Raw genomic sequence first — 22211 nt, 5'->3', positions numbered from 1 at the left:
GTCGGGCACCACTTTTAAAGGCGGCCGTGAAGTTGCCCAGTTCTTCCATTTATTGCACAAAGGTAGTCGTGGTATGAAGTTTTATCTCGAGACTTTGCCGATAGTTTGTAAGTCTTACTGATTTAGTGACGTTACTTGTCACTTACTAATGACAGTTAAGAATAAACACGTCTGCTTTCTCTATTTACTGACGTCAAACAGCGCAGAGTGGCCGCCAGGACGTACACACAAGACCAGAGACGCCCTCCGTGTAAACCGGGCAGGTGGGCAGAGCTCCAGGGCCTCAATGTCACGACGGCTGGCGCAGCACACGAGTATCGACGCCACGTCTTCTAGAACACAAATCACGAACGTCAAGTCCTGCCCAGAAGACACCAGAACAAATGAAACGCTTGTGCCATTCTGCTGACGAGACTTGACGTTGCGTGCCAGAAGCGCGAGTCTGTGAGTGGCGTGGTTACCCATCACGGTGTGCCCCCCTCAGTGGTGATGCCCGGGTACTTTTCTGCGAGTTTCCCCCAATCTCGTTGTGTTTTCTGCCACCTCGGATATCTTGATGTCTTTTTTCGGTGGCGGGGCGCAGAGTTCCGGCGTTTTCTTGAAATGGCTGCCCAAAGACCGGCTGTGGTCCGTTCACATGTGTGCATCGCTTTGAGCAGAACGGTTGGGATTTACGGGCAGGCACAGCGTCTCCATTGCGCCCCATCGTCGTCGTACACGCAAATCCAGGTGGGATGGTGGGGGACTGTGGCACCTGGAGACGTACGCCAAGAAAAACAAAAACGAGGGTTGAGGACCCCAGGTGTAAGCCCCCCAGGGTGTCGTCCTGTGAATTCCTTCACACTCCCTCCAGATGCTCCTTCAGCCCCTGGACCCCACTGAAATGCACACTTGAGTTTGCGTGGCAGCCCCTTGTGACGCGCCCAGGACGCCAGTGCTTTGGGCGTCTTGGCAATCCAAAGAGAGCTGCCCATAGCATTGACGCCAGTACCCAGGCGGGCACATTTGGGGTCAGTTGGTGAAAACGTTCAGCCGTAAAGTGGTGCCCGCTCTCGCTGCTGCATTTCAGGTGCTGTGACGCCCCTCTGCCGTGTTACAGAGGCTGGCGTTACGGGCGAAAATGAAATGAGGCCCCCTCAGTTTGACAAATCGTACGTGAAATATTATAATGAAACCTCCGTCAGCACCGACTCCACAGGCCCACCACTAACACCCAGCCACGTGGCACCGCAGCCTGACCACCTTCACCAGCCCCTGTCCAGGTGGATGCCACTTTCCCGCTGGACGTTTGTGCAGATCTCACTGTTGTGCGTTTGCCGTTTTTGTTGATTCGATTCTGCTGCATTCGGGGGTCTTGTTTTCCATGGCCTTTCAACTTTGCTGGGTTGTACAGCAGTCTGTGTGAAGCTGCGCTGAAGTTTTGGGGTCCCCCTGAAGATGTTGAATTGAATTATTTACAGGGTCCGAGCGAAGCTCTCGTGGTGCTGGAAGGCACAGGCGAGACAGGTTGAAGCCGAGGGCCAGCGTTGGCGTGAATGTGGTTGAGTTTGACGAAAGCATCACACGGCCGAAGTGCAGTCGCTATCCGATGGCACAGCACAACAGACCTGCGTCACCAAATGCCATGCGGGGGACAGGGAGTCGCGTATTGGCCTCCTTTTTTCTACCTGGGTTTTGAGTTTGGTCAGGTCCTGGTCCAGGCGGACCCCCCATGACTGCAGGTTTTAGTTTTCTTTTTTTAAACACGTGTGGCAGTAATGATCCTATAAACCTGGAAGTGGACTCCTAACCACAGTAACGCGGTTTTGTGAAACATTTATTGTCCTGATTTTCATTTCATATTAAAACCTGAAGTGTCCCCAAGTGGACTTGAGGGGTTTTGATAAGACGGAGCCTCTAAAAGCCGTGTCTGTCACAAGGCCTCCTAAATGTGCCAGTAGAACGAGGGCGGCAATGTGAACTTCATTTTAAAGAGTTGCCTGTTATTAAGAAGCAGGCAGTGCGACATGAAGACCCTCGAGGCCGAATTGGTGCATAAAAATGATTCAGTCGGGCCGGGGATGTACAGGAGAGGAGCGGCGGGCATCGACGTTCACATTTTAAAAAGCCATCGTCCATTTGAGGTAGCCGGGCAGGGCCTGATGTGTTTTAAAGGGTCTCTCGTCAGCCTGGGCCAAGTAATGTGAGGGAAGTGACGCTTGATGCTGCCTTCGGTGAGTAATCGTCAAGAGAAAGCCGGCAGTATTTCTGTCCGCATTCCGATGTTTTTTTTGTTTTTCAATGACATTCCAAGAATTCCGAGCGGACAGGTGATTACAGGTGGGCACAGTCCTTATGATTTGAAGCTGCTGTCCGGTTCTGCTCGGACCTCCTGCTCCTCGGGTTGACTGTCCCACCCAGGAGCGGCCCCCTCAGTCACTGCCTCGCCGCACACTGGCCTGCATTCAAGGCGTCCTGTACCAACACGCTGGCCGCCATCTGTCAGCACAAGTCGATGGCATCTCTGAAGAACACACATTTCAAAAATGTCGACTTGCCAGAAATCCTCTCCCGCTCTTGTTAGCGGGTCGTCGTGCGCATACGAGCGCCTGGGACAACGCGCTGGAGCCCAGGGAATGCTGGGATTGGCTCCTGCTGCCCCGCCGCTTAGGAAGGCCGAGGCGAGTTTGATACGACGTTGAAGCGCCGGAGATTTAAGTTTAGTGTTTTTGACGATGATCAGCAGAAAGCGACTCGTTAACGTCCAGTTGACCCCCATCTCTGTGGATTAGAAATAAAGACCACCAAGTAACCCCTTCAGGTCACTGCCATGACAGGAAAACGTAAGCCGCCTAATGAGAAGTGTGAGGATTTACTCTGAGGTACAAGCGCAGATAAAACGAGAAGAGCAGCGGGCAAATAGTAAAGTGGGGGCTTCGGTGTAAATGTGAAATAGTAAAGTGGGGGCTTCAGTGTAAATGTGAAATAGTAAAGTGGGGGGCTTCGGTGTAAATGTGAAATAGTAAAGTGGGGGCTTCAGTTTAAATGTGAAATTGTAAAGTGGGGGCTTGCAGTTTAAATGTGAAATAGTAAAGTGGGGGCTTCAGTGTAAATGTGAAATAGTAAAGTGGGGGGCTTCGGTGTAAATGTGAAATAGTAAAGTGGGGGCTTCAGTATAAATGTGAAATAGTAAAGTGGGGGGCTTCAGTTTAAATGTGAAATAGTAAAGTGGGGCTTGTATAAATGTGAAATAGTAAAGTGGGGGCTTCAGTTTAAATGTGAAATAGTAAAGTGGGGGCTTCAGTTTAAATGTGAAATAGTAAAGTGGGGGCTTCAGTTTAAATGTGAAATAGTAAAGTGGGGGCTTCGGTGTAAATGTGAAATAGTAAAGTGGGGGCTTCAGTATAAATGTGAAATAGTAAAGTGGGGGGCTTCAGTTTAAATGTGAAATATTAAATGGGGGCTTTGGTGTAAATGTCTACTCTGGCACCACTGACAGAAGGGGGGCTAGTAGAGGATCACAGGTCAGTTGAAATTGTCTACAGTGACAAGAGTCCACATGCTTAGGTTTGACTTCTGTCATTTTAACCTTTAGGGAGGGCCTCGGACCACCGGCAAACATTACAACCTCCACATGTGAACTTGTGCTTGGAAGACGACACTCCATGGCCTGTACTGGTGTAGAGACTTGTGAAACGGAGTAACTGGGGTTTGGGGGGCTACACAACTTGAAATCCTTCCGACCCTTTATGGTCAGGGTGTCATTTCCAAAAATGGCCTATAAATGAGGGGGCTGAAAATGGAGGGCTGGGGGGCACCCCAGATGGCTTGATGTCTTGTGTAAGTAGACATGGATTGAGTGGAGCACTACGCCATGTTGGGGGTGTCTTGTACTGGCGACTCAATAAAACAGAAGAACACAAAAGTCACGGAGATGTGCCCACTTTTTAAATCTGTATTTGTCTGCGTGTGTGTATCTCTCACACACACACACACACACACACACTCGGCTGCCACTTTATCAGGTACCCCCTGCTAGGACCCCCTCTCTCCTTCTGAACTGTCGGAATTCTTCATGGCATGCTCCACGATGCGAGTCTCCTTTCCCACCACATCCCAGAGGTGCTCTACTGGATTGAGATCTGCTGACGGTGGCGGCCATTTGAGTCCAGTGAGCTCGTCGTCACGTTCAAGAAGCCAGTCTGAGGTGATCTGAGCTTTGTGACATGGCGGGTTATCCTGCTGGAAGTGACCGTCAGAAGATGGAGACACCGTAGTCCTAAAGTGATGGACAATACTCAGTGAGGGGCCCAAAGTGTCATAAGATAATAACCATTAGACCACCGGCCTGAAGCACCAATATAAGGCGCGATGGATTCCTACTTTCATGTCGTTGACCCCAGCATCTGAATGGCGCAGCAGAAGTCGAGATTCATCGGACCAGGTGACGTTTTTGTTGTCCAGCTTTGGTGAGCCTGTGCCAGTTGTAGCCCTAGTTGGGTGTTCTCATCCGACAGGACTGTCACCCGGTGTGGTGGTCTGCTGCTGTAGCCCACCTGCGTGTCTCGGTCGTAACGAGTTGATGTTGGACTTCCTGTTGCCTTTCTATCAGCTCAGACCAGTCTGCCATTCTCCGCTCACTGGACGTTTTCCCTTTTCGGACCACTCTCTGTAACCCCCTGAGATGGCTGTGTGTGAAAACCCCAGTCACTTCAGTCTCCGTCGTTCTTCCCCAATCTGAGGCTCGGTCTGAACTTTAGCAGGTGGTCTCGACGAGGTCTACAGGCCGACATGCTGCCACGTGATTAGATGTTTGTGTTGGCGAGCAGTGAGGAAGGTGTACCTAATAAAGTGCCCAGCGAGCGTTCGTTTTTATGTCTAAATTTATTTCTAGAGGTTACAGCATATACTCAGGACCGTGAGGTCAGAGTGTCCCCCTCATAAAGAAGCCTTTCACTTTATTTCTTCCTTTATTTGTTTGTTTGTTTAAGGTGGTCTGCTGGCATCAGGCGGGCACCGCGGGCATTGAGGCCTACATGCGCAGCCACAGAGAATGGAGCCGATGTCTCGCTGATTGCTTTAAATGTGTTTGGCTCATTCAAGGGGCCGTAATTAGACTCTCAGCATTTGAAGGGCAGATGCTAATGAGCGGCGGGCGGCGTCTCATTCTGTCAGTCCCATCCCATGGAGTTCATTGAAATCCCAGCTGGCTTGATTTGAACTTGAAAAACAAAACAAAAAAATGAAAGAAACAAAAGCCAGCAGCGAGCGCACGTGCCGGAGAGGCGGCGGCCGTACGTCAGCAGTGGGATCAAAGGCAGAGCCACTGCAGCCCGTGCGCTCGCTGCTGTCTCCGAAGCTCAGCTGGTCGCGGGCATCGCTGGCATTGAGGTTTTGAGGAAAGCGCGGCTCAAAAAAGAACTGCAGTCGGACATGTGGGTAAAAAGCCAGCGGCCTGGGGGGCATCTGCAGTACGCTGGATACCCAAACGTCTGCCCTCGCCCAAGGCCTTTTCATTTTAAGCAGCGGTACGCGGGTACCTCTCAGCCGTGTGCACCGTCTTCCCTCTTTGGCGGGTCTTCTGGAGTCAGGAAAGCCCCCCAACTCAAGTGAAAACATGAAGTACATGAGGGGGGCGAGCCCAGGATTTGTAGCTAAAGCAAAGTACAGTACGGGGTCGACGATGAGGGCCTCACGCCATGATCTGCTGGCATTTGGAGGACACCTGACCACATGAAATGCACCACAGGCACAGGCGGTCAGAAGAAGGAAGGAGGCACACTTGCCACAGGAGTCGCGCAGACACGTGCAACACAAAAGAAAAGGGCACCGCGTAGCAGACAGGAAAGCCACACTCGCCTTTGATGTCTTGCTGGCACACTGGCTGTCTATGGCAGTGTGGCGTGTCGCCGCCTTGTCACGTTCTTATGTTGGGTCGTCGCAGGCGGCTGCTCTCCAGTTCTCGCTGCGGGTTTAGTAGCTACGGGGCTCCCTTCTGCCAGTCGTACAAAATCGCGTCTGGGGAGTCCAGATATCCTGACGTGATGCAGACGCATGCCGTGACCGAGGGTGACGTGGCCCAAGGGTCGCGTTTCACACCCCTAAGCTATCCATAAAGGTAATTCATTGTACACACAGTGGAAAGTCCAGAAGCCGGGCACCTTCGCCATACTGTGTTGTGACCCCACACCTTTCACCTACATACCTGTGCTGGTCTAGAAACTTTATCAGTCCTGGCAATCATCAAAACCCAGGCTTGGACCTCTGGTAAATTTAGCTTTATGGGACAGACATCTTAATGCCCCATATCTGGAGATCAGTAAGCCAAGGAAGACCGAGGTCGGGTAGGCCTACTCACTAGTGATGGTGCCCAGGAGATGTTGAATAGCACAAAGTAAGACTGACGGTGACCGGTCTAGAAGCCGGCTGCCACACAAACTCCCAGGCCCGCCCAACTAACCCCAAACCCCTTCCACACCCCGCCAGGCGTCCAATCCAACACCCAGCCCTGCACCCTAACTGGTTGTGACTTCAACACGCAAAAGCCGGCTGTCACTCAAACTCCCAAGCCCGCCTAACCAGCCAGCACCCAATCCAACACCCAAACCCACTCGACTTGATGGACCTGCAGGCCTTCCAGTGACGTCCCTGGTAGCATATCTGGCTCCACCCATCTTTCTTCTCCTGCTCATCATCATCATCATCATCATCATGTACCTGTAGTTTCACTCTGTTTGCTTTTATGACAGATCTATTCTGAGATGATTCAGGCCAGGACGGCCCAAGGTGGCGCTATAGAGTGGCACACAAGGTGTGTTGCACGCTGATTAGAATTCCCCTTCACTCTTCCCTGTATGTGTTCGTCACTGAGGTCCCATTAAACCTTCAACTTCATCAGAATATCTGCAGCTTTACTTGGTGCCCACCCTTTGGCGTTGCGTCGGCCTCTTGCAGCTCTCCCCTCACCTTTGGGCGACGGCGTCCTGCTGCCTGCCTGCCTGCCTTTGGACTGCCGCAGATTTGCCGGCTGTGCTTCGCCACAAGTGCTGCAAATGAGAAAAAGAAGGTGGCTTCCTCTGGCAGAGGTAATATTGAGATAATTGCTTAATTTGCCTTATATGATAAAAGTTAATTACTGTCAGCTCTTTATATTCATTTTCTGCTGCCCTGTCATAATAAAGTATTCCAATATTTTAAAATGTTCAAACATATTTTAATAGGTTATTATTAAATTGAACAGCGTTTTAAGGATGTTTCAGAAATGTAATTGAGTTCCCCACCTCGTCTTTAGCATGCGCTTCCAGTCGCCTCCAGAGTGTGAATATTTAAGGACTGCGGTCCAGGTGGGTGACAAGTCATGTCTGCCGGCTGCTTCGTGAAGAATGAAGCAACGCGTTAAAGGCGCTCGTGACTTTGTATTCATCGCACTTACGGCAGCTTTTTTATACCCGCTAGAATGAGCCGAGAGAAATCGAGAAGGCCTTGATGAGAAGTTTTATTGCGGTGCTAACTTGTGTTTCACCTGAGAAGCGATGTGCCCGGTGCCCCTTTGTGAATCGCAAGTGCACAGCGGCCTCTACTCCCGCAACTCTGATTTGATGTTGAGACAGAAAAGCTTCTCGTTGCGCCCGTCATTGTGTTTTGTTGTTCCTTCCGTTACGACGCCACCATGTCTGCCGCTATTTGCTTTATCTGCTTCTAGCTTTACTCGTCATGACTTCAACAAAATTCAGCTTTGTTTCTTTTGTATTTTTATGGTTGTTGATTCCTTTCTTGAAGAAAATATCCAAGAGTTTGAGAACAGTATTCTCCAGAAGAAGATGAAGATTCCCAAAATGTCCTCTAACGACATGGACAATTCACCACAGAACCATTTTGAGGAGGATGCAATGCCACTCAGACATAAAAAGGTAAGCCAGACACGTAAAGAGGGGTGGGTGGTGGTGTGTGTCTGCGGATTGGTACAAATCAAATGGGTATCATCATTATATAGCGCCTTTCTTATCTCTCTCTCTGTCTCTACCTGTCATGTAGCACCATTCATATCTATAGGGTGCTCTTATTTTCATTACGCTATAACTTATTAAGTTTATTACCTAGAAAATCACCTGAAAAATCACAGATTATCGAGAAAGTGTGTGAACTGACGACACGAAGAATCGTCTTCACGCCGAACTGGAATCGTCCCCACATAAATCAAAGGCATCCAGACGTTCTGGATCTGCATAATTAGATCGGGACCACCCTGTCGTGCAGCGCCTGTCATATCTATGTACATGTTATATAGCGCCTTTCATATTATGTTTGTCTTCCCCTGAGTTTTATTCCAAATGTTTTTCCTCAGGAAACTTTATTTGGCGATGTGCCTCAGGGGGCATCTTGGGACTTGGCCCACATATGCACTGTTGCTCCACGCAGTGGGTTTTCTTTTGGTTTTGAGCCCCCTGGGGAGTTTATTTAGTGACCACACCTGCAATTTAGTCCTACCACTTGCATCGCCGGGCACCCTTTGCTTTAAAGTACCGTGGTGGAGGCAGCAGGCACCCCGGGGAGCCTTTTCCAGAATTAAGTCTGAATTATCATGGGGGTCTTGACTTTGTTTGTATAATGGGCAGCACCGTGGCACGTTGGGTAAGGGTGCTGCCACACCTTCTCAGGAAGGGATGCTTAATATGTGTTCTTCCCTTATGGGTTTCTGCCACAGGTGACCACCCTTCAGTGCGACCTTTGACAGCGTTGCCTCACCAAGAGCAGATCGATATGCCCAGGGGTGCAGGCCTTGCTCAAACTGCGAGGCTCTGTGGTGCTTTGTAATCGCACCGCCTGCTGCGGGCCTGCACGTCCAGGTCCATGAAAAGGCCTCGAGTCTAATGTCTGCCTTTCTGTTCTAATTCTAGGCACAAGAACATGGACGCTCAAGTGCCAACTCGTCAAAAAGCCTCGCTGCTGTGGTGGCAAGGCTGGAGCGCAACGCCGTGAACTCGTACGCCGAGGGAGAGGAAGATTACGAAGACAGTCTTGTGGAGGACTGTGGAGGGACAGATGAGGCGGTGGTCCCACGGGTGCTCTATGAGGAGCTGGTGCGGAGTTACAGACAGCAAGAGGAGGAAATGCAGCGCCTCCAGCAGGAACTGGAACGCACGCGCAGGCAGCTGGTGCAGCAAGCCAAGAAATTAAAGGAATACGGCAGCTTAATGACCGAAGTCAAAGAGCTGAGGGACTTCAACAGGAGGTTACAAGACGTACTGCTCATGAGGCTCGGCAGCGGTAGGTACAGCCCTTGAAACGGTGGCTTTGGGTGGGCAACGGGGCGCTTGATTGAAGATTGTACGGTGCCTATGAAAAGTGTTTAACCCCTTGGCAGTTTTCACGTTACTGATATACAGCACTGAGCCGCAGTGGGCATCATTTGGGCTTTTTGACACTGACTAACAGCAAAGGCCTCCTTAGGTGATAATTACAAATACTAAACACACACAACTGATGGCACGAGTATTGGCCCCATCAAGTCAGCCATGACCGCCTTGAGTCTGTGCTCGGGTCTTTCTCGCTCAGCTCTGCCAGTTTTGCCCCATTCGTCTTTTCACAGCTCTCGCCAGCTATGGATAAACCTCGAAGTTTTCGGGAAATTGAGAAAATGATGGAGCCCCCATAATCGGCGATCTGTAGATGTGTACGTGAAGCTCAGGAAAAAATGACAACGTGTCGGCAACACCCGAGTCACGTGATCGGATTGTGACGTTTTCATTGGTAGGCAGGCTTTCCTCATGAGTCAGTGGAGTTGCTTGTACATACGAGCTTCTTCCATCGTGTTCTGACCAGAACGAAGACACGGTGGCCATCACCACTACCTTAGAACATCAGGAAAGACCAAAAACTTGACAAATGGCAGTTCCAAGGTTTTTCCATTCCTCGTGAGAAACTGCTGCTCAGGAGATTGTGATGAACAGTTGAGCTCGGCCGCTCCGGGACCTTCGCGAGGCTGCGACTGCTAAAGTCTTGCCGATGTCCGCCACTGTAGCTTGTCGCTCCTTCCGTGTGGTCAGAGGTCTCTCGCTGTGCTCTCTACATGGCCGTACTCTCCTGATAGACCTGACTGGTATTCGGTGACTTGGAGCTTTTCTGGTCTCGTCCCCTGACTTGTTTGAGGTGTTCTCTTTGTCTTTGTCATGTAAGTCAGGTCACCATACTGAGTCACCGCACGTTCGGCCTTCCAGATACAGTCAGTTGGGGAGAGGATCCGAATGCTTTGTCACTTCTGTTTTAAATTATTTGGACCCCTTTGCAGAGATCTGTGTTTGCTTCGACGTTAAAAAGTCTTTTTCTGTTGGTCGGTGTCAGAAAAGCCAAACTAAATCTGTGTTGTATGACATTAAATTGTGAAAACGTCCAAGGGAGCAAATCAGTTTTTTTAGGTCCCCTGTGTCTTGCAGAAAATGAGGAAGAGCCTGGGGTCTCGCAGACTTCATTTCAGTACCACACAAGACACACAGCCTTCCTGACAGACGGATGAGTGTCTGTAATTATCATCTCCCTGCACAGCTGAATAGATGACCGTTTTCAATGTGGAATATATAACACGAGAATAGCACCGCGGAAATCTCTCCGCATACGAGGCAACGGCACAATTGGAGTGCAGCCGCGTCACTGCTGGAACTCCGAAGAGCAGCTGAGTTGAACCTCCGTCTTCATTTCAAATACAAGATAGCAACGAGCACATCGGGCCTTTTAGTCTGAACTGCAATTCGTTTTCATTCCCTACTTGCAGACAAAGTGAGCCAACAACTGCGAGTCCAAATATCTGCACCGCAAACACGGACAACTTGGACATGACGGCTGCTGCTCGTTGTCCTGTCGCACCCGGGATGTCAGGCGCTGCTTGCTTCTGGCTGTCCGAGTCTAGTAAAACCAAAATGGGGGGCCAGCAAAGACCAACTACTAATAACTTGTAGACATGGTGCTGGAATACACGAGAATGTATTGGCTTGGAGGAGGAAAAAGGAAACGAGGAGAAGTAAATGGATCACAACATAGCCTCTCGGAATATTTTATCTATACTAATAAAAGGCAAAGCCCTCACTGACTGACTGACTGACTCACTGACTGACTGACTCACTCGTCACTAATTCTCCAACTTCCCGTGTAGGTAGAAGGCTGACATTTGGCAGCTCATTCCTTACAGCTTACTTACGAAAGTTAGGCAGGTTTCATTTCGAAATTCTACACGTAACGGTCAACAACGTCCGCCATATTGAACTTTCTTATTTGTGGCCCCATCTTCACGAAATTTGGTAGGCAGCTTCGGTGGTTTGATGCCACTGTCGGCCGCCATATTGAACTTTTCAACGGTCTTTGTTACTTATGGGCCCATCTTTAAGAAATTTGGTACGCGGGTTCCCAACGCTAACTGAATCCTACTTACGTACATATATACGTCCATAGCCTGCAGCTCGGTCACCTTGTGAGGTGGCGTTGGGTCCCCCATCTTAACGCCTCCCACATTGTTGGCTGCCTGCCTATATAAGGCCGTCTGTCACTCCGGTCTCTACATTCCCTTCCTTGTTTGATTCACGTCTCCCTGCTGATAACTACAGCCTTTTTATTTAATCCACGGCTTCTCTGCTGTTTTATTGTTCATTTATTACGATTATAGTTATTGTGTAGGTATTTTAGACTCACTTTACATTGTTCATGTCCCCATTTCCTTTATCATTCCAATCGTACCCCCATTAACATGTCTCTCGAGGTGATCACCATCGATCAAAGAACTGTCACTTACCGAGTGGTTTCCATGGAATCTGGGCACTGCCAGGCAGGTGGCACAAGTGACTACATGGAGAAGGGTGACCTGATCACTTTTGTGAAGGTTTGCTCCATTTTCTAACTTTAGCTTGACTATGGATATGTTCATATATGTAGAAAAAATGAAAAGGGAAAAAAAATATCAAAGTTAAGAAAAAACAATGAAATCAGCAAAACCGACTTGCACTCCCAGCCGAGGCCGCCATGTTGTTTCCATTCAGTCACACGTCGTCTTCAATATTCCCTAAGAATCCTGAAGGTGCGACACCAGCCGAATTCCGGCGAGGTCCGTGTTTGTGCACTCGGACTGTCCGCTGGTGTCAGCGGTGGGATTGCAGTCCGTCAGCTAAGCCTAACTTGGGAGATGTTGCCCGTTGAGAGCTGGCGTGAGATGTGAGCTCGTACCCTCCATTGTGGTGGCTCTGCAGCTTTGCTTTGTTTTCAAAACTCCAGTGCAGGGTGGTGGGCACCGTGCCACATTCGGGCTTCAGGTGACAGCAGTGCCATAAACAACACCGCACTTTCCCTTATTTAACACTTAAATTTTTATTCATTCATTTGGTCGCTAGGTGAATGCTGACGATACACGAGAAGTTCTGCTGTAGTCCAGTGATACCCATAAGGGATGGCAGACATAATGACACAAATTGTCGACTGTAGCAGTCGCTGCCGTCATGAAGGTGGGTGACTTGATGATGACGATGACCGCATACACAAAGCGCAATTCATGACCAGATCACAAGGCCTTAGCATTAATGGTAAAGAGTAACGGACTGTTTCAGTCTACAGCAAGGCATTGTGGGTAGAGCGCGCCCTGCCGCAGTATAAAACAGCGGCGACTGACACACTGGCGTCCCAGCCCTGAAGTGGTGCAAACTGAAGTGCAGAGCAGCAGCGAGACGTACGAAGCAGGCTTCTTCAGGACACGTCAGTTACTTGTCCAGCTTCATTAGTTGTTGCGTTGAACGCGTGCCCATCAAGTTGAGTGCCCGATTTCCCTCTTGACAGAGCGCTTCTAAACAGCAGTGGCTCCCAGATGCTTGCGTTTTTGCCTTTCTCTTCTATTAAATGTCACCGGTCACCAGCCCTCGAAGCGCCCTTGTCAGCTTACCTTGTTACCTTTCTCTGATTTGTAGGCTTTCACTTTTCAAGCCCAGGTAGCCCAACATGGATTCATGGAAAGCAGCGCCAGTTTTGGCATTAAAATGACGGTGGGGCCTTTTCAGAGTTTTCCTGCATGTGTCAGTCGAAACAATGGAATGCTGGTGCCCAGTCTGACTCGGTTGGCATCAGATGGCACAGAGAGTGAAATGTTAAGGAAAGTGAGGGCCTCACAGTCACTGACTGACAAGCCAGACTAACGTGGACAGAACACACAGACACATGCACCCCGCGTGCCCGGCCGCAGTGCCAACTAACCAAACACTGGGAGAAATGACACACCTGAGCTGCTTGCACTTCTCTGAAGTGAGAATGTCAGGCTGCTGGCTTCTTTTACGCAGAGTCAGTGGCTCACACACTTCGGCTTCCGTTTTCAGATTGAGCTCCTCACTGGCAGGTGAAGTGTCTTAATGTCTCGTGCTCGACGCTTTCCTTATTTTGACCTCCTTTCTTTTGTTTTTGTAAATTCAAATTGCTGTCGATATCTCTCAGCGAGTAAATGGTCATGTGCCACATGTACCTGATGTGGAAAAACTCAAACTGGAAGTGGAAAGAAAAAGAGCAGGCGCTCCAACAGGTGGTGCTCATTTGAGGACATGCGCACACACACAGCCAAGGCTGTTGTCGTGGTTTGAGTTTGACTTCTCAGGATCCTCTAACGCAGGGTCTCCACCTGTGACTGCAGGTTTTCATTCGCACCCTTTTCTTAATTAGTGACCACATTTTGCTGCTAATTAACTCTTTGCCTTAATTTTAATTGATGCACAACCAAGTAATTTTAAGACACAAAATGAAGTGACACATAAACAACAACAACCTGCGTCCATCACACAGTAACTGAAAATAAAGAAAGGTGAAGGCCTCAGTAACGTTGATCTGCTCAGGTCCACAAAACATTTTGACAGCCAGCGCTCTTAAAAAAGAAAATCCACAGGTTTGGAAACGTCTGCCGTGGCAGAATGAGCGCCAAGGAATGAAATAACGGGTTTAATTAGCAACGAGACTTGGCTTCAAACTAAGAAACTGAATGAAGTAAAGTTGGTTGGAGTTTGAGGCCCCATCTGTTGGCTCACTTCACATCAAATTTAAGTTTAGCTGGCATTTAAGGAAAAAAGAATCAATTCAGCGGTCAGAGTCTCAAGAAAAGTCAATTAAAATAAAGGGAAAGAGTTAAATAGCAGCAGAAACGGCTCACTGATCAAGAACAGGGTTAGAATGAAAACCTGCAGCCTCAGTAGCTCTCCAGGACTGGAGGTGGAGACCCTGCTGTAAAGACAGACAGTCCATCGTGGTTTTGTTTTTGGGATTTTATCACTCGAGGGGTCGAGTTCTGCCCTCCGCTTCATGTTGTGCTTTTTACGTCATCTGCTGTGTGTTTGTTGTTGATGACACAAATCCTGAAGTAGTCACCGGTGTCCCACATTGGACCAAGCTAAGCGCTGCCTTTTGGCGCTGATGGCCTTTTCTTGTGTCGCCGCTTGCTTTGCCCTTTGACTCCATTCTTTTGCCTGTTCCTCACTCTCTAGTGCCCCTTTGTCAGTCAATACAATTGGCCAGAAATGTTGAAGACAAGTTCGCATTCTGCAAAAAAAAAAACTAATCACAATGAGCATACGATGGAAAACTTTAAAAAACCAAACCAATTCTATAACGGACAACGCTGATTGTTGTAACAAACATTTTAATAACCAGTTGAACTAACTGGAACTGTTGAGTCACCTTATGTGCACAACGTCTGTGCCCCACTGCCACTCGACTGACGGAGAGTCCGAGTCTGGCTGGACAGGAGGCAGGAGTCCATCGCAGACTACGCTGACGCACACACACACTCGGGCCCAATTTACAGTTCCTCTTTATCCCGACAATATTATATTTTAAAGATTTATTATCCAAAAAAAAAAAAGTTCAAAGGTAACACAAAAAAATGAACCTCCAAAATGGTTGCCTGAAAGGCACATCACAGTCTGCAGCTCCAGAAATCGTAATCTCTGAGACAATCCAGGGTCCATAACTCCGAGGCGCGTGTGTGTGTCCGGTGAAATCTGAATGCTGTCACTGCAGCCGCCATCTTACATGAGCCTGAGCGGCCTTGTGGGCGGAGCCTCGCATTGCTGCAGCTGTTGGCCCCGCCCTTTTCGGCTCTAAAGTATAAAACGCCCAATGAGTGCAGCAGAACACACGTGAAAGTAGGAAACGACGCGTTTAACAAGCCAGTCCGCTAAGTCAGTACAAAGACACACATCTGAGCCAGTGCTCGGTCTTACGACTGCAGCCGGAGAGCCGTGTCGCCTTTGTATCCATCCTCTGATAGCGAGCTGAGAACATCTTAAATGGAGACGGTCGGAGCCCCCAAGTAAGAAGTGGCTAGCGGCTGTCCGTATTCCTGGAGTCTTTACAGCGCTGATTACGGCACAGAAAGTGTGGATCCCGGAGAGCAGCACGATGGTGGACGAGCCCGAATGACATGACGTCCTAAATGGCGGCGCACGTCCGTGTGAGGGTTGTCTGCATTGGCACAGCCAGAGTTCAGTGGCTCCTCGTCCAGATTGGGACCCCACGGTGTGAAATCACATGACATCCAATTAAAACTGACGACTTCATAGAAGGTGGTGATTACGCTTTATAGAGTGGGGGCGCTGAGCCCCTCATCCCCGCGTTATTAATAGACCAGGCGTCGCCGAGACCACTGAGGGTCTGACCACCAGTAAGTGGATTTCCTTCAGAACGAGTCGCTGCCAGTTTATTCCTCGTGAGGGGACTGAGTGGGTGGGCCAGTTCAGTTGACCTGGGGGGCCCTGAGCCTGCAGCTGTTTGTTGCCCCCCCCCAGTCACTTGACTGTTAATTTGTTGAATTAGCTGGCCTTTGTATTTTGCGCTCAGATGATGGCAGTGCTGTGAGTGAAGCGCGTGTGTATTCTGAGCTGAAGGCCTTAACTTGTATTTGGTCGTTTAGCTCGCCCGTATGTCTTAATGCAGACATTTAATGACCAGCAGAGCGGCCATCAGGGGGGGAGCGAGGCTGATTGATTGTTAAAGGCCCACCATCTTCACTTGTGTGCTCAATAATAAATAATGACTTTCAAAAAGTAGCAAAGTGTTAAAAAGCAAAAAGAATAAATTGCTACTCTTCCGACCACACGTTCTCGCTTCACTCGGTAAACATTTCCAATAACCGGTTTGTCATTTCTGAATTGATATGAAACCTTGAAACTGGGAGGGAGTAACCGCTTGCACCTGCTGTGGTAAGAGTCCAGTTAAAAGCAGAAATGTGCAGCCACGGGGGGGCCTCGAGGACCACTGGATTATTGGTAGTAATGTTTGAGTGTAAGTGGGACTGCCACTAACCGGCAGGGCCTCTCTGAGAGGGGATTGAGGGTCCGCTACTAATAGGTGGGCTTTCCCAGAGACTGGAGTGAAGATGGCTTTCCCTGGAAGTGAAGGGTCATTGTGAGGCATTGGATTTTCAAGTGCCCGGCAGGATCTCCCAAAGCACAGAGTCGAGGATCGACGGTCACAAGTGAGCCGTGCGGCGTCTCCAGACTGGCCTCCTAATTAATGTATTTCAGAATAGTTTCATGGGGGATCGGAGCTATACGGGAAAGAAAATGGCAGTCCGACTCGGCCGGTAGGCATTGTCCCATGCCCTAATATGTTTGCTATGTTCCATTTGGAGTGGGAAGCCGGAATTTTACACTGCAGTGCCCCCTTAAGTCAGAGAGAGAGAGTGAGTTTGGGGGCGGTCCTTCAGCTGTGACATCACAGGAGTTGGGTCTGCCTCCGGAGGCTCCACCCACAAAGCACTTCAAGCAAATCCGAAGGTGACTCTTAAATAAAGAATAATTACTGAACAAAGCAAAATTCACAAAATATCATACCCACTTTATAGAGCCCACCAGCTGTTGGGTGTGATTTGGTGCCAATGTGAGTGTGTTGCACCCTGGGATTCTGCATTGTGCCCAGGGTTTGATGCGATTAGCTGTGGCCCTGATGCAGGATTAAGTGGGTTCTCTTCTGTATGTTCAGGTATTTAAAATGACCACAGAAATGGTAGGCGTACGGTGTTCTGTTTCATGTGGCGTATGTTTTACACGATGGACCAGGAGGTGAAGGTGGTCAGGAACAAGCGGAGAGTCAGGCTGATCTGCCATCAAAAACAGAGTCGCTCACCAAAACTCTGAACATGAAAACGGGGGCTCATTTTCTTAAACCCAGGAGTCAACAGTTTAGAATTTAAATTTGCACATAAACCAGGCTAACCCATCAGTCTCTGATAGTAGCAGGATGTCAGGGTGATCTTTTAACCTGTCACAGGTGCCGCACATCCCAGGGAATTCTGAGACAGATTGCTTAATGAGACACCTGACGCCCATAACAAACAAAGATGGCGTCTTAGCGCTAAATATTATTGTGAATCCAGAAGCAAACGTCAAATTTGGAAGCCTTGGGTCCCCAAATCCCTAAATAAACACAATACGTAATAAAAGAAATCTTACAGGATCAAGAAATGAAGGAAAAACCACAAAGTTTAACACCGGAGGGGCGAGGCCTTCAACCTCAGTGTATTCTGGATGCCTCTCGGGTGGCACGGAGTAGCAGTGGGTAGTGCTGTTGCCCTGTCGATCGAGCGCCACTCTTTTAAACCGTTGGCCGTGTGGATTTTGCACGTTCTCCCTTTTCCTTCCACACTAAATTGTGCCAGGCAGGTGTGCACCCTGAGTAGATTGGTGCCTGCCTTGCATCTGATGCTGCCAGGGTAGGTTCTGGCCCCCCTTTAAATTTGACTCTTGATTTGCTGTCTTCACATGCCACGGCGGATGGTGGATAAGCACGTCATTCGTATAACTTGGGGCGCTGCGTGAATCCCTGAATCTGTTTTAAGTGTACCCTAATAACTGATGAAGGTGCTGCGTGTTGATTAGAATTTCCCAGTGCTATGATGAAGACTACTGCTGCTCAAGTAGGACACACCAGTATGGCCAGAAGTCCATACCAAACTGTAACTGAAAATTCGCCGTATGAAGTTACTTGTCATACTGAATAACGTAATTAACATGGAGGTGCCTCTTAAACTCTCAGCTGTCCACCCACCCATGGCTTACGTCACTCGCTGCTGCGCTGCCACAGCTCTGATTCACGGGCGAGCCAATCAGATGGCACACAGGCACCGATGTTTCACTGCCTTTGCGAGACACGCCCAGTCATTCATGTCCGTCTCACGCCTCCTCCTTATTGTGATTAGGGGTGGGGCTGTGGGAGGAGCAATGGAGTAGGAGTGGCATGTAGTGCTGCCAGTTGTGTTGGTCATGTGACATGTAATACGATTGGCTGTCCCACTGAGCAGGCGCAGCTTCTTCCTGTCGCCCCTTCCAATCAGGTTGAACTGCAGTGTGCTCTGGGTAATTCTGTCAAAGGCCCTGGCTCACTTGTCACACGCAGTCCACGTACAAGTCAATGCCCTTTACGCCACTAATAAGCGCACACTGATTGGCATTTCTTATTTCATCTTACATGCACATTAGCATACTGGGAAAACTGGGGTCCCCAAAAAAAGAATTTCATACCAGTAGATTGACCACTTGGGATGCTTAAAGTTGCCTGGCCAGAGGAACAGAGTCTGCTAGCATTGGGACACTGTGGTGAACCCCAGAAAAAACGGTGAAGAACCTGGTAAGGGTGGTCTTGGGTGAGTTGGGAGCTGGGCAGTGCAGCAGACCACCATATAGGGATGCGGGGGATTCTCTCTGTCTCTGATTTTGGTCATCAGTGCCATTCCTGAGCCTCCGCACTGAGGCGTCGTGTTTTTAGCAGCCCGCTCTTTGAGGAGGATGTCACTGAGGCTTGGCTGTGACTTCTAATCTAAAGTCTGCTTTCTTGTGTTTGTCTTGTCTCCTTCTAGAACCCATGCTTGACAACGGCACTCAGACAATCAAAATAGAGCAAGTAGAGCCAGTAATAGAGCCACAGGAAATCTGTCGAGAAGAAGCAAATGCCAGCTCAAGCTCGAGCCACTCGCCTTCTCCAAGAACAGTATACACGTTCAACGACGGAAAGGTACGTCCTAAAGTCGCTCCAAACTGCTGCCCGCGTGAGCAGGAAGTGACACTGTGTCCTCCTGGAGATACGTCTACGGTCACAAGTCACTCACTTCAGGCCGGGTGTGAGTCCTTTGGTCATTCGATGTTTTACAACGCCGCGATACTCGGCCTCTCCTGTCGCGCCCTACTACTGTTTGTAAATGGGTGTGGTGGGTCGCCAGTGGATGACGGTCACTCTCAATCCCCCCTTTCACTTAGTGGCTCACCAAGAAAATGATATGGGAAGTGCACTTGTGTTGGGCGTGCCAGGTGGTGACCTCTGCGCGCGGCCGTTACGTGTAATTTGTTTCAATGGTTGGCACCACGTCCTGCCTCTCAAACGTCACAATACCAGTAACCTTACTATACAATTTATTTATGTTGAGCCCAAAATCACACAAGGAGTGGCGCAGTGGGCTTTAACAGGCCCTGCCTCTTGACAGCCCCCCAGCCTTGACTCTCTAAGAAGACAAGAAAAGACCCTTGTAGGGAAAAAAAATAGAAGAAACCTCAGGAAAGACAGTCAAAGAGAGACCCCCTTACCAGGTAGGGTGGGTGTCAAAAAGAAGGGGGTCAATAGAATACACAGAACAGAACAAATCCTCAATACAGTATAACAATAAACATTTTAGAAGTACGGAGCAGAATTTAACAGTAGATGATATCCCATAATATAGAGTCCTGGAGACCCCATTTGGCCATTCCACAGGTGAAATAGCGCTAATCCGATGGAAAGACCACGATTCCTGAGATCCTCCATCAGGATTGTGAATTTCACCTTGGGATTAATAAAGTATCTATGTAGTTATGGCAAAACAACTTGGCAGGTGGGCCGTGGCACCGAGTGGCACATCTGAGTACCGAGAAGAGAAACAGAATGGGTGAGCAGGGTTAGTAACAAATTGGAACTATCATGTTACTTACACCGTGTTCCAAATTATCATGCAAATGATGTTTTTCTCTGATTTTCCTAAATAGTCGATGCACGTGGCAGTCAGCATGATGTTTGAGTCATCGACCATTAGAGTATAATTTGAATGTCACTGAACAAACCTCCTAATGATAACGGCATGTGTTTCAAAAATAACAAACTTGAAATGCACTGTTCCAAATTATTACGCACAACAGAGTTTCAAAACATTTTCTCGGTTGTAAAGAACTTGAAATGGTCATTTGTTGAATTTGCAGCATTAGGAGGTCATATTAGGAGGTCATATATGGCAGTGATCCCACCGCTTACACCAAGTAGGAAGCCCCTAGTCATTGCACTCGCATTGTCTTGAATGTCTGCTTCCTCGGACTTCATGCCTTGTGTTTCTGTAGTTTTCATCTTTATTAGAAGCTTCAGAGTAAGTGGAACCCGTTTCTGTGACTGGCTTGGCTTGCACTGCCACTCCCTGCCAAAGCTAAGCGATGTAGAAACAGCAGAGCTGAACTCTTCCTCTTCTGGTCCTCGTCACCACCTGGCACCTTAGAAAGAGCAGGCGAGTGTTTGAGAAGTTTGCTTAAACGTTCAGAGGCACTTGTGACAAATCAAGCCAAACGTTGCCCTCGTGTTTCTTGGCCTTTGCGTTTAGATTTTTCTTAAATGACGTGACAGACAGAGAGTTTGGTCCATTGGGGAGTCCACTTGATGAGGCGTCTCTACTTACGTGAAGACTGAGCGTGTCGCCCTGTTGTATTTGAGTTCATTCTGACATCACATCCTGGTGCCCACCTGAGCCCGAGGTGTGCTTTGAACATTCATTTGTTGAATTTGCAGCATTAGGAGGTCATATTTACTGAAATCAAAAGCACCTCACCAGATCGAGGTCCACATCAGGGGCATACTGTAGGACCCCTTATTTGATAGCAGCTTCACAATTCTTGAGTTTTTGGAGAGTTTCTCCTTGAATTTCTTTGCAGGATGTCAGAATGGCCTCCCGGAGCTGCTGTTTGGACGTAAACGGCCTCCCACCCTCATAGATGCTCCAAAGGTTCTCAGTAGGATTGAGGTCAGGGGAGGATGGCGGCCACACCGTGAGTTTCTCTCCTTTTGTGCCAATAGCAGCCAATGATGCGGAGGTATTCCTTGCAGCGTGAGAGTGTGCGTTGTCATGCATGAAGAAGATTTTTGGTTCTTCTTTTTGTACATTGGAAGAAAGTGGTTAGTCAGAAATCTCCACATACTTTTCAGAGGTCATTTTCACACCTTCAGGGACCCTAAAGGGGCCGACCAGACTGAATGCACCAGACCAGAGGGGCCATGACTCCGCCACCTCCTTGATGATGTCGCAGCCTTGTTGGGACATGGTGGCCGTCCACCAACCATCCATCTGGACCATCCAGGGTTGCACGGCAGCCATCTGTAAACAAGACTGTTTGAAAATGAGTCTTCATGTAGTTCTGGCCCACCACAGCCGTTTCTGCTTGTGAGCGCTGGTTAGGGTGGCCAAATAGAAGGATTATGCATGGCTGCAATCCTCTGGAGGATCCTGCTCCTTGATGTTCACGGGACTCGAGAGGCACCAGCAGCTTCAAATACCGTTTGCTGCTTTGTAATGGCACTTTAGCAGCGTTCTCTTAATCCGATGTATTTGTCTGGCAGAAACCTTCCTCATTTTGCCTTTATCTGCACAAACCCGTGTGTGCTCGGAGTCAGCCACAAATCTTTTAACAGTACGACGATCACGCTTACGTTTTCGGGAAATATCTAAGGTTTTCATACCTTGTCCAAGGCATTCAACTATTTCACGCTTTTCGGCAGCAGAGAGATCCTTTTTCTTTCCCATATTGCTTGAAAATGGTGGTCTGCGTAATAATGTGAAACATTCCGTCTTTAGTAGTTTGTCCTTTAATTGGGCTCACCTGGCCAACTAATTATCACAGGTGATCAAAAGAGCCCTGAGACACACTGCCATCCATGAGTTTAATTGAAAACAAAATATTTAATCTTTATGACACGTAAATACAATTTGCATAATAATTTTGGAACGCGGCGTATGTTTCGGTGCTAGTGACCAACAACAGAGGTGCAGTCTACACAGTTAATGAGCAGCTCTAGTCAGGGTGTGCTAAACTGAAGTCGTGACTCTTTTAAAGCTGAGACCGTAGCAGGCAGACCACTCGACAGTTTAGGGGGTCCTGTGACTAAAGGCTCGACCTCCCACTGTTATTTTATTAATCCTTGGAATCCTAAGCAGACTGGCGTCTTGA

General features: G+C 48.7%; 2 protein-coding genes across 3 annotated transcripts in view; both read left to right on the top strand.

The window, feature by feature from the left end:
• The window catches only part of agbl4 (AGBL carboxypeptidase 4), a 438546-nt gene that overhangs the window by 307527 nt on the left and 108808 nt on the right, over positions 1–22211 (top strand). The gene's annotated exons all lie outside the window — the stretch shown is intronic.
• The window catches only part of bend5 (BEN domain containing 5), a 49517-nt gene that overhangs the window by 8180 nt on the left and 19126 nt on the right, over positions 1–22211 (top strand). Inside the window, exons 2-4 of the mRNA XM_039767263.1 lie at positions 7759–7889; positions 8877–9246; positions 18839–18993. Coding sequence (XP_039623197.1) covers positions 7759–7889; positions 8877–9246; positions 18839–18993 — 656 coding nt within the window. The remainder of the gene's footprint in view (positions 1–7758; positions 7890–8876; positions 9247–18838; positions 18994–22211) is intronic.

The sequence above is a fragment of the Polypterus senegalus genome, chromosome 10 (assembly GCF_016835505.1).
Source record: "Polypterus senegalus isolate Bchr_013 chromosome 10, ASM1683550v1, whole genome shotgun sequence".
Taxonomy (NCBI): domain Eukaryota; kingdom Metazoa; phylum Chordata; class Cladistia; order Polypteriformes; family Polypteridae; genus Polypterus; species Polypterus senegalus.
This window is presented reverse-complemented; position numbering and strand designations above follow the sequence as displayed.